This window comes from Lactuca virosa, chromosome 2 (assembly GCF_052849685.1).
Source record: "Lactuca virosa cultivar CGN04683 chromosome 2, Lactuca_virosa_CGN04683_v6, whole genome shotgun sequence".
Lineage (NCBI taxonomy): Eukaryota > Viridiplantae > Streptophyta > Magnoliopsida > Asterales > Asteraceae > Lactuca > Lactuca virosa.
In genome coordinates this window covers 283,067,875-283,083,597 of record NC_136427.1, presented here as the reverse complement: position 1 = coordinate 283,083,597, position 15,723 = coordinate 283,067,875, and the positions used below count along the sequence as shown (strand labels likewise).

The following is a 15,723-nucleotide window of genomic DNA, read 5'->3' as shown; positions in this document are numbered from 1 at the left end:
GGGAGGGGCGGTGAATGGTGACGGGTGGTCGGAGGGAGCTGGTCGGATGGAGCCACGCAAGCAGTAACAGCAGCACATGGTGTTTGGCTATCTCCGATCAGCAGCAAAGAGTGAGAAACACGGCGATGGTGGCTGGTGATATAAGAATGAGAGGAAGAGAGGGGTTGAGAGAGAGAGAGAGAGAGAGAGAGAGAGAAAGAGAGAGAGAGGGTGGACCCTATTTGCATATTATTTTATTTTATTTTTATTTTTTTAAAAATAAGTGAAAAGATCATAAATGGTCATTGTAGCAGTGAAATGACGAAAATGCCCTTCAATTAATGGACAAAAGTTAACGGAGTTAGCAAAAAGGACCAAACATCAAAAGTTTTGAAAGCACAGGGACCATCTATGATGTTTTTAAACCACGAGGATTAAACTTCAGATTTTGGGAAACCACAGAGACCATTTATGATGTTTTTTCTTTAATTAATGAAATATTGTCTTTTTTTTAAATAAAGTTTTTATTTATTAAAAACAACTCAAGTGTGACACCACCCTTTGGGTGTGGCAACAAACCACATTTTTGTGGTAAAAACACATGTAGCGTCTACGTGACAATGTGGTTTCATGAGGAGTTCGGCCTAAGGTGAAAATCATAGGGTTACACTCCAATCATATCATACTATCATACTATACTTATAAATGATGCATTTTTCCTATCACCTCATGCATTTGAACCCCCCCCCCCCCCCCACAAATTTTCAAGCACCTCATGCATTTGAAACTCCCACACTTTTTCACCTTCAAAGTAATTAATCACACATCATAAAAGGTTTTATAACTTATATAATATGTTTAATAAGCAATTAATGGATAGTCTACTATAAAAATGTCATTCTATTTAAATAGACACACAAATACAAATCACATACAAAATTCATAAAGAAAACAAGTTTAAAGGTTTTGTGTTGGTTTGAGGGCTTTGGACCATTTTTCGAGCCATGTTATTATATTAAAGTTTTTAATTTGTAAGTTTGTTATATACTAATTCTTTTTTTATATTTTTATTGGTTTAAGTATTCTTTTAAGACAATCATTGTATGTTGTGGTTGAAACTTTAATGTAAATTAGATTAGATTCATGTTATCGATCATATGTTATGGAAAGCGATATAGATAATATTTAATTAAATATTGTATATATGTTTGTATGTTTGTGTTGCTTCAAAGTAATACTTAAAAAAAATCATGGATATGCAATATTATCCATGGTATCCATGTAAGTCTCTTTAAAATGCAAATTGTCTATCTTATCATTTTATATTTTAGTATATGTTTAACATTTTAATTATAATAATAAGTGTCTTTTAAAAGTTTTCTTCGTTTATTAATAATAATAAGTGGTTTTAAAACTACTGAACCATAATTATAAATAATAAAATCAAATTATAAAAATCATGGATATATCCTATTATCCATGCAAGTGTCTTTTGAAATGAAAATTGTCTATCTTATCGGTTTATTATTTAGTGTATGTTTCACATTTTAATTATAATATTAAGTATGTCTTAAAAGTATTCCTTAAATTATTAATAATAATAATTGCTTTAAAACTAAAGAACAATAATTTTAAATGATAATAACATCAGTTTATAAATTACATAACGTTAACAAAAAATAAATTGTATTTTAAATGAACATCATTATTGAAATTAGAAAATAACCGCATAAGTAAAAATTGAAATTAATCAATCATAACAATTGTTAAAAATAATATTAAATATATAATTATATTTAATTTTATTAATGAGGAATGTGGGTTGATGTAAATGAATAATATTGTTCAAAATATTATGTCAAAGTTAATGTCAATAACATAACCATTTTAAACATATATTTTTCAACATTTTAACAATATATTTTTAACCTACATTGCGCAACGCGTAAAAATTCGTCTAGTTTATAATCCATAATTATTACTTATCGACAGTTTTAACTCGATTAAGTTAAGTTTTATCAATATGACATATCTAGTCCCTCCTTTTGGGCTAATTAGATTTTCTCCTTTCCGGAGGTGAAATCAATTTCATAACATTATATAATTAATTTAACCCTTGAACTAATTGGTGGTACATAACTAATACACAACTGCTTTTCAAACAACTTTTTTTTAACACTTACTTGAATTTTACATCCTATGTAACCTCTATTTTATAGGTGTTATTTTACTCGGACGTTATTAGATATGTAACAGATCTAGAGTGCGAAAAATTGAAACCCAAAGGATTCAAAGTATAAATTTATATATACCACAGGGACCATTTATGTAATTGGCTCAAACAATTATTTGAGTTTGATTTAAAAAAAAAAAACAGTATTTTAAAAGAAATCCCTTTTAGTTTGAGGGCTCACATCCAAAGCACCACCGGTTAAGACGGACATTACAAATCTATAGTCCTCATAACGGGAGATATAATTTTGAAATTTGCATATTCTCACACTCCTTCACTAAGGGCAACTCCAACCACAAAACACCATAAAACGCTAAAATGATAACTTTTTAACACAAAATACAGTTTTCATTCCAACCACACACTAAAATTTTATACTAAAAACATATTTTAATGTCATTATATTAAAAAACCTATTTCATTATTATTATAATTAAATTTAAAGCCATTACATTGAATATTATATTAACATATAATAGAAAAGTAGTTTGGTGTTGAATGAGAAGCACCTCTATATTTGGCGGCCAGATTTTTTTTCACAAAAATAGAGGCCAATTTAACTGCCAATTGGAACAAAGTTTAACACCATTCCACTGTTTTAGTGACCGGTTGGACTTGGTCTAAGTCCCAAAATTCATACGCATTTGAATCGAATTTTCATAGTTCATCATCATCTTGGTGGCGATTCAGTTAAAATACAACTTTTCCGAATTTCCGCTACTCATCAATCTTAATCCTGTGAGTTTTTTCAGTATCTTCTAATTAAATTCTTTTATCTCTTTGAATTTCTTAGCATCTATTATGAATGCTTCATACCGTAATAAATTATTTTTATAAGTTGGTTCCCCTATAAAAAAAATCCTTATTTCACCGAATCATATCTAATAAATGAAAATAATTTTGCCACTTGTCAATTTCTCGTTAATTTTGACACTTGTCATTTTGTGAGATTTTTTAAACAAATAATATTCACATGTCAATTTATGAGTTTTTTCAATTTTTAAAATTAAAAAGTCACATAATAGTTTTTTACTTATACATGTAAAGTATTAAATGTAATAAATATAATAATAAATTATAGTTAATATGTTTCTTTATTCTTTATTTTAAAATTTTATTTTAAAAAATACTTATTATTTAAATTTTAATATTTAATATTTTTAATCAACCCGTATAATATACGATATACCTTTTTAGATAATAAAAACCTTATTCTAACAAATACGACGCGACTCAAACACACAGTCACCTCCATCTTCTCACGTCGTCGGCTCCTCAAGCTCTCCCCTGCTCGCCACCGTATGCCGTCGCCCCTGTGAAACCACCGACCGGAGACCTAGCACCCCACAGATATAGGTTCGTTCTTCAATTTCTGCTTTCGTTCGTCCTTTTTTTTCCCTGCTCTCTGTTGAAATCGAAATCATTGAGTTCAATGTTTACCAAATCGACAGTTGTGATATTGATTATCCTAGGTTTTCTCAACTGATGTGGTATATTAATGATTTGTTTGAAGTTGTCATTTGAAAACATTCTATATTTCCATGCGATAATCCCTTTTTTACACGATAAGATGTCCATTTTACTAAAAGCGATTTCTTTGTCCAATATCAGATTGTGTGAGATGAAACGGAATGAGTAGGCTAAGTTATTTATTAACATCATTGAACATTTTATGTTGTTATTTCTTTATTTCACTGGTGGACTAGATGAAACTCTAGGTCTTGATCCAGTACCCTCTGTATTCAATTCAGGATTAGAATGTAATAATTTTCGTATATCTTTTATTAAAATTGTTGTTCAGGATGCTGATTCTTCTCACTTTAAGCAGGTGGAGATGAAGAATTAAGTAGAGTAATTTGGTTTCTGCAAGTTTTATGTCTGCAGTCGTGGGTTGTACTTAATTCAGACATATCAACAGAATAGGACACTTTTAGTTCTCTTCAAGATCATCATCTGTTAACACTCCCGGCCAACATTTGAAATGTCTGCAAATCTCTTAAATGGGTCTCTTCATTTCCACTCGGGTACCACAACCCATATGAACTTTACTCACATTTCAGCCCTAAATTACAGATTCAGTCATCAATTTCCTCATAAGAAACTGAAACCTACCAATACCAGATACACTGTTATCTGCAGTTCAACAATTCGACCCAAGAGAAACTCCAAGTCTGTGGAAAACACAGAGGCTCATGATTTAGTACGAATGCTATTGAGAAATTCCAACAATGACAAGTCGTTGCTGTCGACACTTAACAAGTATGTCAAGTTAGTGAGGACTGAACACTGTTTCCTTCTGTTCGAGGAGCTTGGCAAATCTGAAAAATGGCTTCAATGCCTTGAGGTTAGTCCCTTCTTGAAATTTCCTTCATGTTCCAATTCATTCAAATTCCAATTTCTCTGACATTTCATCAGCTTAGGTGTTTAGATGGATGCAAAAGCAGCGTTGGTATGTAGCAGATAATGGAGTATATTCAAAACTAATATCAGTAATGGGGAAAAAGGGTCAAACCCGAATGGCAATGTGGCTCTTCTCAGAGATGCGAAACAGTGGGTGCAGACCCGATACATCTGTATACAATTCACTCATCACAGCCCATCTTCACTCCAAGGATAAACCCAAGGCTTTATCTAAAGCTCTTGGATACTTTGATAAAATGAAAGGTACAGAACGCTGCAAACCAAGTATTGTAACATACAACATTCTTCTCAGAGCATCAGCTCAAGCAAAAAACATTGTTCAAGTAGAAACTTTGTTTAAAGATCTTGAAGAAAGCATTTGCACTCCCGATATTTTCACATTCAATGGTGTGATGGATGCTTATGGGAAAAACGGGATGATAAACGAAATGGAAAGGGTACTTGCTCGTATGAAAAGTAATCAGATAAAACCCGACATCATTACTTATAATCTGTTGATTGATTCGTATGGAAGAAAACAAGAATTTGAAAAGATGGAACAGGTGTTTAAAAGCTTGTTGAGGTCAAAAGAGAGACCTACTGTTTCCACTTTCAATTCAATGATAACAAATTACGGGAAAGCACGGCTTCGTGATAAAGCAGAATTGGTTTTTGAGAAGATAACAGATATGGGATACGCCCCAAATTTCATTACCTATGAATGCATGATTATGATGTATGGATGTTGTGATTGTGTTTCAAAGGCAAGGGGAATATATGATAAGATGATAGAGTCTGAAAAGCAAGTGAAGGTTTCGAGTTTGAATGCAATGCTAAATGTTTACTGTGTGAATGGGTTACCTTTGGAAGCAGATAAGCTGTTTGAGAGTGCTTCTAATAGTGGGGTTATTCCTGTAGATTCTTCAACGTATAAACTTCTGTATAAATCCTACACGAAATCTAACATGAAGGAATTGTTACAAAAACTATTGAAGCATATGGATAGAGATGGGATTGTTCCAAATAAAAGATTCTTTCTAGATGCTTTAGGGGCGCTTGGGTCTTCAAGAGGTGAATCTAAACCTGAGTATATTGGTTCTAAAGTTAGATTTAATAGGTCAGCACCTGCAACAACGGGTCCCACATCCAACATGGGGAGTTAAATGAGTTTGTGTAGAGTGAGGAAGGTGATTCTGCTAAAAGTTTTCAAAGAAACTGCAGCATAGTCAAGTAAAGGTGATCAAGGTGTTTTAATCAAATTGCAGAAACCCTTGTAACAAGGGGAATGACCATGTTTGAATCTGTTTAGGAAATCATGAGGTCCTGATAATTGAAACAGAAACCCTTTATGAGGGCATGGTAGAGTATCATGTGTACTCATGCAATGTTGGCAATGTAGGGTGTTTAAGTGAGTCAAAGAAAGTCAATTGTGTTAAGTTGTTAGCGCGTAGTATAAGTAGTTCCTCTTTGTGTAATTCTTTAAAAGAATATGATGCATAAAAAGTTGTTTGCCTTGGTGAATGTATAAATGTAGAAAGAAACCATTGACCATCTTTTTTTAGAAAAAATATGCTCACAGCTGAAGAATCCATGTGAAATGGTCAAATGACATGTGATGGGATTTATGCATCTTGACAATATAGTTAATGTTTTATGGCATTTTTTGGTGTAGAACAAAATTACCGACCGACCACAAAAACTACTTATACCTTCTGGTAACCAACTTTACTGCTTAAGACAGTAATAACTGACTTGACTGCTAAAAGACATAAATGCCCCTCGACAGAAATAACTGACTTGAAATATGGCAGCTGCAAGTCAAACTTTATGTATTGTCTTCCCTTGGCTTAGCAAGGATTTGATTTTGAAGTTTTTTGGTTTCAATGCTAAAGTTCTGGGGACTGTTATATATTTTGTATATTCAGCATGAAATCGATATATTTTGATTTATGAATTTTCTTTTTTAGGTATTTTTTGTTGGCTTCCATCTATCTGGTCTGACTAAGATCGATGAGGAAGAGGAGAACAGAATGTTGAAGCAGAAGAAGAGAACATTTACATATTTTAATCAAGTGTTATGGATTGAGAATTATTGTGGTCCGTTGACTTGACTTGTTAATCAAGTGTATTTTGTTGGTAAATTCTTGGTGGCATGATAGTGAGTGCATGGCACTGGCACAGATAGCCACTAATAAGAGTATGTGATAACTTTAGACTTTGGGTATCCATTCCATTCCAGTGCTGTGTTCATTTGAGGATTTGGTTTTATAATTACAGGTTATATTGTTTGTAAAGGCAGCTATTTTGTATTTAGTATTTATATTGCCGGCGATTATGGATAGAAATTTAGTAGTAAAAAAAAAAAAAAAAAAAAAAAACCCAACCCAAAGGATGAAGAGAATGGAATTTAGTTTAAAAAGGGTTGATGGTATAGTCACCGGTTCAGGATACCATAAAACTTTCTCTCGTGTTTGCCCGTAACGTGGATCGTGTGAACCATGTAAATATTGTGTTCTTGTTTTTCATATACATTATTAGTACTAGGTGTGAAACCCGTGTATTACACGGGTTGGTTTAAAAAAATTAAACATTAAGTAGTAAATAGAAAATATTTTTTAATATACAACTTTAAAATAAGGAACAAACATATTTATTGCAATTTAATATCATATATATATGATATTTAATATTTTACATAAATAAGTATATGACTTTAATTATAAAAATTGAAACAAACCAAAAATTGACAAATGAGATAATATTTATTTCAAAAATACCATAAAATGACAAGTGTCAAAACTCATGAGAGATTGACATGTGGCAAAAACCTTCATTTATTAAGGAAGATGTGTGTAAAATCATTTGAATTGTTTGTTGAAGTGCTTAAATAAACCCTAACACCGGTTAAACCATGTTGTTATTTTCTAAAGCCGAAGTGGAGTTGGAAAAAGTTATTGCATTTTGAATTGTAGAGTGAAATGAATGTGGAAAATATGCGTTTACTTGTCAACAGGCTTGCATTTTCCAACTCAAATAGTTGCAACATTTTCAAGAAGTGATGATGAGAGAGATATTTGGTGGAATGGGAGGACTTGACTTTGACTTTGTGGTGTGGTATCCCTTTTTCTTTATAAGGATTGAACATGAGAAATTAATATTTCATACCATACCATATACTACTTCATTCACACAAGTCAAGTTTAGTTCCAAAAATGAAGTTTTGCATTGCTTTCCTGTCTTCTAGTCTTGTAATGTTTCTGATTTCTGGTTGTAAAGGTGATAATGAAACCGATTTTGGGGCATTGTTGTCGTTCAAATCGATGATCACCAGTGATCCATATGGAGCTCTAAGCTCATGGGGCAACACGACTTCCTTTCATTTCTGTGATTGGAATGGTGTTTCATGTGGGAAAAGGCACAGAAGAGTCACTGCTCTAGTACTCCAGTCGCAAGGCCTAGAAGGCATGTTGTCTCCTCATGTAGGAAACCTGAGCTTCCTTGGTTTCTTTTCTCTCTTCAACAACAGCTTTCAAGGAAGCATCCCTCGTGAACTGGGTCGTCTATCCAGGATACGTGTTATCGTTCTTGGCCGTAACAAATTCAACGGACTCATTCCAACCAACTTGTCTCGTTGTTCTAACATTGAAAAGCTTGGACTCTATCATAACCAGCTAGTTGGAAGCATACCCAAGGAGATGAGTTTCCTCTCCAAGCTTAAACTTCTTGTAGTTGAGGATAATAAGTTAACAGGTGGAATCCCAGCTGTCTTGGGGAATTTAACATCCATGGAAATCTTCTCTGCAGCTAGAAATCCATTGGGTGGGAGCATTCCAGACACGTTAGGCCATTGGAAAAGCTTAACAACATTATACCTTGAAGGTTGTAGCTTATCCGGAACCATCCCTCATTCCCTTTACAACCTCTCACTCCTAACGAATGTTTCCTTGGCTGAGAATCAGCTTATTGGTGTTCTTCCCTCAGCTTTAGGTACAATGCTCCCTCATCTTGAGTCCCTTCAGTTACACCATAACCAACTCACCGGACCTCTTCCACCCTCCATATCTAACTGTTCCAAATTAAGAGTTATTGAAATGAGCGATAACAATTTTAGTGGCAAGTTGAAAATCGACTTTTCAAGACTAGAGAATCTCTATTCTGTGACCATAGGGAGTAACATGTATGGATTTGGAGAAGCTGATGATATGAAGTTCATCGATGCTTTGAAAAACTGCAGCAGATTAGTAATTTTGGATCTTTATAACTCCAGCTTTCAAGGAGTGCTGCCCACGTCAATTGGTAATCTGTCTCGTCAACTTAGTTTTTTGCAGTTAGGAGGAAATCAATTTTCGGGAAACCTTCCTTCAAGTATAGGTAATCTAGTCGGCTTGACCGTTTTAATTTTAGAAAACAACCAATTCACGGGAAAAATTCCCTCCGCCATTGGTAAGCTTCAAAACCTGCAAGTTGCTGCTCTCCTTGATAACCAATTTTCAGGGCCAATTCCAGATGCCATCGGGAACTTATCATTGTTGAATATACTCTTTTTAAGTTCTAACAGATTGGAGTCACATATCCCATCAAATCTTGGAAATTGTCGTCAGCTAACTCAGTTAAACCTTTATAACAATAAACTCAGCGGCAAAATACCTAAACAACTTCTTCAAATTCCATCTATAACCATTGAATTAGATCTGTCTCAAAACAACCTGTTTGGATCTGTTCCAACAGAGGTTGGTGACCTCAGGATGTTGACTTCTTTGGACTTATCTGATAACAACTTGTCAGGCCATATTCCTAGTAGCCTTGGTGGTTGCACTAGTCTTGTATTCCTGTCTCTCAAAGGAAATTCATTTCAAGGAACATTACCACCATCATTAAGTTCCATGAGAGGAGTTGAGACACTCGATCTTTCTCATAATAATTTATCAGGACAAATTCCTCGATTCTTGGAACGCTTCTCATTACAATATCTAAACCTATCCTTCAATGATTTCGAGGGTGAAGTACCTGTTCTAGGAGTGTTCGCCAATGCAACTGCATTCTCAGTTTTGGGGAATATCAGGCTTTGTGGTGGCTTGACTGAGCTTGGGTTACCCAAATGCAATGAGACGCATGATAAACATAAAAGGAGATTTCCTTTGTTCGTAATAATCATTCTCACAGCATCTGCACTTTTTGCCATATTATGTTTTGTGTACATATGGTTTAAAAAGATCAAGGGTCAACCATCTCAATCGTCCACAAATCAACGATTCATGAAAGTATCATACAATCAACTTCTCAAGGCTACAAATGGTTTCTCTGAAACCAACCTGATTGGAGAGGGTGGGGTCAGCTCTGTTTACAAAGGAATCCTTGATGATACATGTGTTGCAGTCAAAGTTGTGCATCTTCAAAATAAAGGTGCTCACACAAGCTTTCTAGCAGAATGTGAAGCATGGAAGAGTATCCGACACCGCAATCTGTTGAAGATAATAACGGCATGTTCGAGTATTGACTTTAAAGGAAATGACTTCAAAGCTTTGGTATATGAGTTCATGCCTAATGGGAGTTTACATGATTGGTTGCATTCAAATGTAACTACAACTAAACTGAACCTTCTTCAAAGAATAAATATTCTCATCGATGTCGCATCCGCACTTGATTATCTTCACAATCACTGCCTACCAACCATTGTTCATTGTGATTTGAAGCCTAGCAACATTCTACTTGATGATGATATGGTGGCCCATGTTGGAGACTTTGGTTTAGCTCGATTTCTTGGAACAAATTCAAACCACAACAGCACAAGTGGAATCAGAGGAACAATTGGGTATGCACCACCAGGTAAAAAAAGTCATGTATTCCAATATTGTAATACTTATTTATAGTATTATTAGTTACCTTTTTTTTTTCTTCCTAAAGTAACTGTTTATAAGTTGCAGAGTATGGTGTTGGGAGTGAGATGACAAGTAGTGGGGATGTCTACAGTTTTGGAATACTATTATTGGAGGTGATGACAGGGAAAAGGCCAACAGATGACATCTTTAATGAAGATCTCAACCTTCATAAGTTTGCTGACATGGCCTTGCCAGACCATGTAACTGATGTTATTGATGATGGCCTTTTAGATATTCTTCAAGAGGATGCTATTGCTACACAACATACTTTAGCATATGCAAACAAGATAGAGGATTGCTTGGCTTCAACCATCAAGATTGGGGTATCATGCTCTGTTGATTCTCCACCACGAAGGATGGATATCGAAAATGTTGTTCATGAGTTGCAGCGTATTCTGGAAAAACTTCAACATATTTGAGGTGGCATGTTAGTCCCTATTTGAAGTGTTGATTGGAAGATAGTAGTATTGTATTGAAGTGTTTGATAAATATTGTGTTTTTATGGATTAAAATGTGAAATATATGGAATTTTGAATAAAATGTCAAGTCAAAGCACAAATTGAGTAGATAAACAAGACATCTTGTAAAAAATTTAACATCGTACAACTTTTAAGAAGAGATGTTGAAGTTAAATTAAAGCTAAACAAGGCCAAGTATACAAAACTTGCTCACATCAGTTCTCATAGTGCAACAACTCAAATTTACAGTAAACAAGAACGTTTTTTTATATATATATATATATACAGGAATCAAACAGTGGCCAACAACCATAACACAACATATGAAGAAATGGCAAGAAGAAACCATGCAATGAAAGCCAAAGCTATGGAGATTTGGAACGTATAACATGAGAGTGAAGGCTGTAATCTGCAGATATCAGTGTCTTTCATGAACAGAATCATCACTCCAGCTGATGAGCTAGCAGCTGCAAGTGATAGAATCACTGTCACCTGTGTGAGTCATGTTTTGTTATTACAAAACTATATGTCATCCTATGAATTTTCAGTTGTGATCATACTAATTAATTATTATGATGGTGTTGGAAGGTTGAAAAATGGAATTAATTACTAACCCAGTCACCAACCAGAAGAAAGCTCAATAAGATATGATTGTGGAGATCTTTGTTTAATCTAAGAGCATGAATATCAAGACACGCAAGTCCAAAACTCCATGCCACTTGTAATCCCATTGCTGCAATTAGATAGCTGAAATTGATAAAGATGAACTAAAAAGTTAGAGCTTTTGCATTTTAGACAGATACATACATACAAGCAAACATTGCTATTAGGCATGCATGTTCATTTGACTTAAAAGGATCAATGTACACAAATCAAAGAACTCCAAAACTTCATGAAAAGGCTCCAAGATTGCAAAACAAGAAAGCTAATGTCAGTTATAGATGAAGACTGCGCACCTATTGTTCATTATTTCCTTCACATTGAGTCGATTTTTGCATGCTAAAATCGATTGTTGATGATTTATTTCCAGAGGTGAACAAGGTCCAATATGTCAAACCAACAATCCACCACACTTAAACTAATATAATCACTAACACTTAAATCCAATCATTACTGAACCCCACCATTTCTTGATGTTATCAGGAAACTTATCCAACTACATATCTTATCAGTTATCACAGCTACATACAAAGCAAGATTGAAATCCCAATTGAAACAGAAACAATAACCAAGATGAGAAGCCCAAATTTCGAACACAGTTATACTCCAATTAAGAACAGCATATCAATAAATTTGTGATGTGATGTGTGTGTGTGTGTGTGTCTGAGAGAGAGGGAGTGAGACCAGAAGGAAGTAGCGGTAGAGAAGCCAGAAGCAGACGACATGACAGCAAGAGAAGCAGCAGCAAATAAGCACTGGCACAGCCTCAACGCAAGCCCACTGGGTTTCCCTGGACTCCCAAACAACGATTTCATCTCTTTCACTCTGTGTTTTGATCGGCGAAAACGAAAACGAAAACTACAAATTGTATCTGGCTACATGGATGGATGATAGGTATTTTGGGGGTTTGTGGAAATTGTGGATTGTAAGAACATTCCCTAAATGTAAAGTCAGGTAGACCCACAATCTGTCGCCATCTTTACTAAGAATATGCGAAGCACTTGATGTTGCCTCCTCCTCCTTTTGGTTCTAATTAAAGTTGAAGATGAGGGAAACGATTATAATACACAAGCAGCTGCGTCAACAACGTTTATTAATTTCAATAGTGAAAACGGGTTTGGATGTCATTATAAATAAACTTTACGGAAAGTGTTACTTTTTTAATTTCAGAAAGATTTAATTAAATAATAAATTTCATGTGGGAAAGTTAAAGGAATCAGAAAATTGAATTGAAAAACTTAAAAAACATGTTGATTGTTAGGTAAATCCGAAAAGACCGGTTTTGTTAACTTAACCAATTTTTCTTTCAAATTTTAATTTCCGGATATGATTTAGTTTCATGGTTTTGAAAGTGAACTGCAAAATATTAAATCAAAAAAATTAATTCAGTCTAGCTTAATATGTTTTAGGTATTTCATTAAATGTTTTAAAATTTGGTTCGAACCGAACGGTTCAACTAGTATCGGTTTTATGTTTATTTTTGAACATGAACAAACCGTTTTTTTTTTACAAAAACCTCTTTTAAACCAATCAAATTAAGCTGATTAAATTTAATAAAACACATAGACACCTATAAATGAAACATTTGCATAAAAAACTTTGGTGGGCGTTTTTATATCTATATAGATTTCTCTGAATAAAAACATATGATAAACGTTATGAAGTTTGTTGATAAATTTGTATTCATCAAAAATATTTTGTTTCGGTATTATACTTTATTTTATTTTTGATGTATTTGGATTGATGTAAAACTTATGGTTATGTGTTTTTTTAATGTATTTTAATTGATTTACAACTTGTTTTTTTTTTGTGAATTTTTAATGCTTTAACTTGTGGACGTCAAATACTTAATTTATGTATGTATGTATGTGTTTTTTTTCGAAGGACAACTTAATTCAAAACACTGGACTAGCAAAAAACTAGCCGGGAAAAAGAAGAAAATTACATAATAGCAAGATTCGGATTTTGCAACCGCCTTACCCAATTAATATCCTTCTTACACCTACCATTACACACAAAAAAAAAAGATTTTGTAACTATATTATAAAAAATAAGGGAAGACTTGGGTTTTGTAGCTCCAAAAAGCATAGAATTCATGTACTCCCATATCATCCACCAAGACACATAAAAAACACCTTTCAAGATCCGTTTAGCGAAATCCGGGAAATGCAAAGCCTTGAACCAAACTAACCAATCTGCATAGGAAGACAAACTTGGAGCTGGAAAATCCCACGAACGATAGACTTGAAAAATAACGCTAGCCAAAAGAGAGCAATAAAAAAAGATGAGAGAAAGATTCCACAACGCCTTCACAAATCGGACATAATAAACTAGGCAAATCAATACCCCTCCTATATATGTGTGTAGGAAAATAGAAAAAAAAAACATAAAAATTCTAGAAACCGGGTTAACCCGACGGTCGCATCGGTTGAACCGGAAACCAATCACCATATCGGTTTAACTAAAAAATATGCTTTTAAAACATTGATTTTATGTATATATTTGTCTTGTATATAATATAGTAAATGCAAATTTATTCTTTTAAATGCATGTATAGAATATGCTAAGTTACATTATCTACCAAATGGTTCCTAGTCTAGCGATATCCGATGTTGTTGTCCCTTTTTGAGGTTGAGGGTTTAAGTCCTGCAGTAGACATAGATGGATTTTAAAAGTAGTTTAAGAGTAGAGTATATATTTACCTTTTCAAAAAAAAAAAAGGTACATTATCTCCATTTAAGAAGTTGTGGGCATTGTCCCTAAAAGAAACTCTCTCTATGGTTTTTGTTTTATTGGCATTTTTTGTATTTAGTGGATATAAAATGATCGTTTTATCCCTATTTGTTTTTGAAAAAAATTATTTATATTTTAATTAAGTAAATAAAATAGGTCTTGCACACCGGCCATCTACCCTTACTCCTTTCTTTTCCGGTAACACACACACCGACAACCTCGTTCTGATGAACAATGACAAACACCATATGCTTGCTAAAAATAGATAGGAATCGATGCAAACATGGAGGCCTTAATTAACAGCCATGGAGGGGAGGGGCAGGCAAAAGGACAATAGCCACCGAGGAGAAGGAAGGTGTATCTATTTTTCATAAGGTCATCCGTTATACCCAGTACTAACCACTATTAGTGGTGGGTGCCAACTCATCACCACATTCAACCACTAAAAGATTGGGATACCTACCACTATATCCCTCTTATTTTTTATTATTAAAATAAAAAAAATATTTTTTAATTAATTAATATGTAGAGAGAGATAGAGGTAGATAGAGAGAGAAAAAAACTTATGGGATGTGGTGGTTCGTCCTCCCCACCACAATTTACCACGAATTCTTCCACCACTAAGCATATGAGGTGGCGTTCACATTGTGGTGCGTGGCCACATAGACCGCGAATATTTTCGTTATAAGTATACCTGATGGTGAAATGAGGGAAGGGCGTTGGGGTTGGAATGTTCACCTAGTCGATAACCTCTTTTTATTTATTTTTTTATAGGAATGTTCACCTAGTCGATAACCTCTTTTTATTTATTTTTTTACAAAACTAATGAAAATGAAAGGAAGAGAGAAAAAGTAGAAAGGAATTTAAAAAGAAATAATTAAATGTGTTTTCGTGTTGGAAGGAAAGAAAAAAATGGAAATAATAATAATAATAATAATAATAATAGTTGTAAGTAAAAAAATTAATTGCATTTGTTCTCCAATGGTAGAAAGAAATGGGAACTTGAGAATATAGTATAAAATTTAATACAAAAGGCACTTTTGATGGTTAACATTTCAAAAACTTATTTACTAATCTATATTTCACAAAACCTATTGTCATAGACATTATTTAATAGTTAATATTTTTAAAAGTTTTTTTTTTATAGAATGTAACTAATTTATATATTTTTTTATATATTATATGGTTTTAAAAGGCGTATCATGATGCAAGACGTGGTGTAGCCGTTACGATAACATCCAATGCGAGTTTGTTAAGCATAGTGTCCAAATAATGTGTCAAGACGCGTCTTAGCGTTTTATGGTACGAGTTTTTTTAATGCACGGGGTTTTTTTCTCATCGAACCTAAAATAATTGAGTTTTTGTTAACTTTTTTCATATT

At 33.6% G+C, this 15,723-nt stretch overlaps 3 protein-coding genes across 4 annotated transcripts; 2 read left to right on the top strand and 1 right to left on the bottom strand.

Moving 5' to 3' along the window:
• The first annotated feature begins 3,441 nt into the window (after positions 1 to 3,441).
• Positions 3,442 to 6,906, top strand: EMB2453 (Tetratricopeptide repeat (TPR)-like superfamily protein). 2 transcript variants are annotated; one of them, XR_013738413.1, is made up of 4 exons: positions 3,442 to 3,568; positions 4,041 to 4,556; positions 4,633 to 5,848; positions 6,580 to 6,906. XR_013738413.1 is itself a non-coding variant. In XM_079080756.1 (3 exons), exons 2-3 carry the CDS (start codon positions 4,194 to 4,196, stop codon positions 5,773 to 5,775), a joined length of 1,506 nt encoding a protein of 501 aa, XP_078936882.1. In that variant the 5' UTR covers positions 3,442 to 3,568; positions 4,041 to 4,193; the 3' UTR covers positions 5,776 to 6,133. The 2 variants fall into 2 exon arrangements, 1 of the variants encoding a protein (XP_078936882.1); XM_079080756.1 differs by lacking the exon at positions 6,580 to 6,906 and having other exon boundaries at positions 4,633 to 6,133.
• An 887-nt stretch (positions 6,907 to 7,793) lies between these two features.
• On the top strand, positions 7,794 to 11,037 carry LOC145161254 (uncharacterized). The gene is made up of 2 exons (XM_079080754.1): positions 7,794 to 10,438; positions 10,537 to 11,037. Exons 1-2 carry the CDS (start codon positions 7,825 to 7,827, stop codon positions 10,908 to 10,910), a joined length of 2,988 nt encoding a protein of 995 aa, XP_078936880.1. The 5' UTR covers positions 7,794 to 7,824; the 3' UTR covers positions 10,911 to 11,037.
• Positions 11,038 to 11,098: 61 nt separating this feature from the next.
• On the bottom strand, positions 11,099 to 12,687 carry LOC145161255 (CASP-like protein 5B1). Its single transcript, XM_079080755.1, has 3 exons — positions 12,294 to 12,687; positions 11,564 to 11,696; positions 11,099 to 11,441 (listed from the first exon to the last, which is right to left on the bottom strand). The coding sequence occupies exons 1-3, from the start codon at positions 12,422 to 12,424 to the stop codon at positions 11,241 to 11,243; spliced, it is 465 nt and encodes a 154-aa protein (XP_078936881.1). The 5' UTR covers positions 12,425 to 12,687; the 3' UTR covers positions 11,099 to 11,240.
• Positions 12,688 to 15,723: the final 3,036 nt, after the last annotated feature.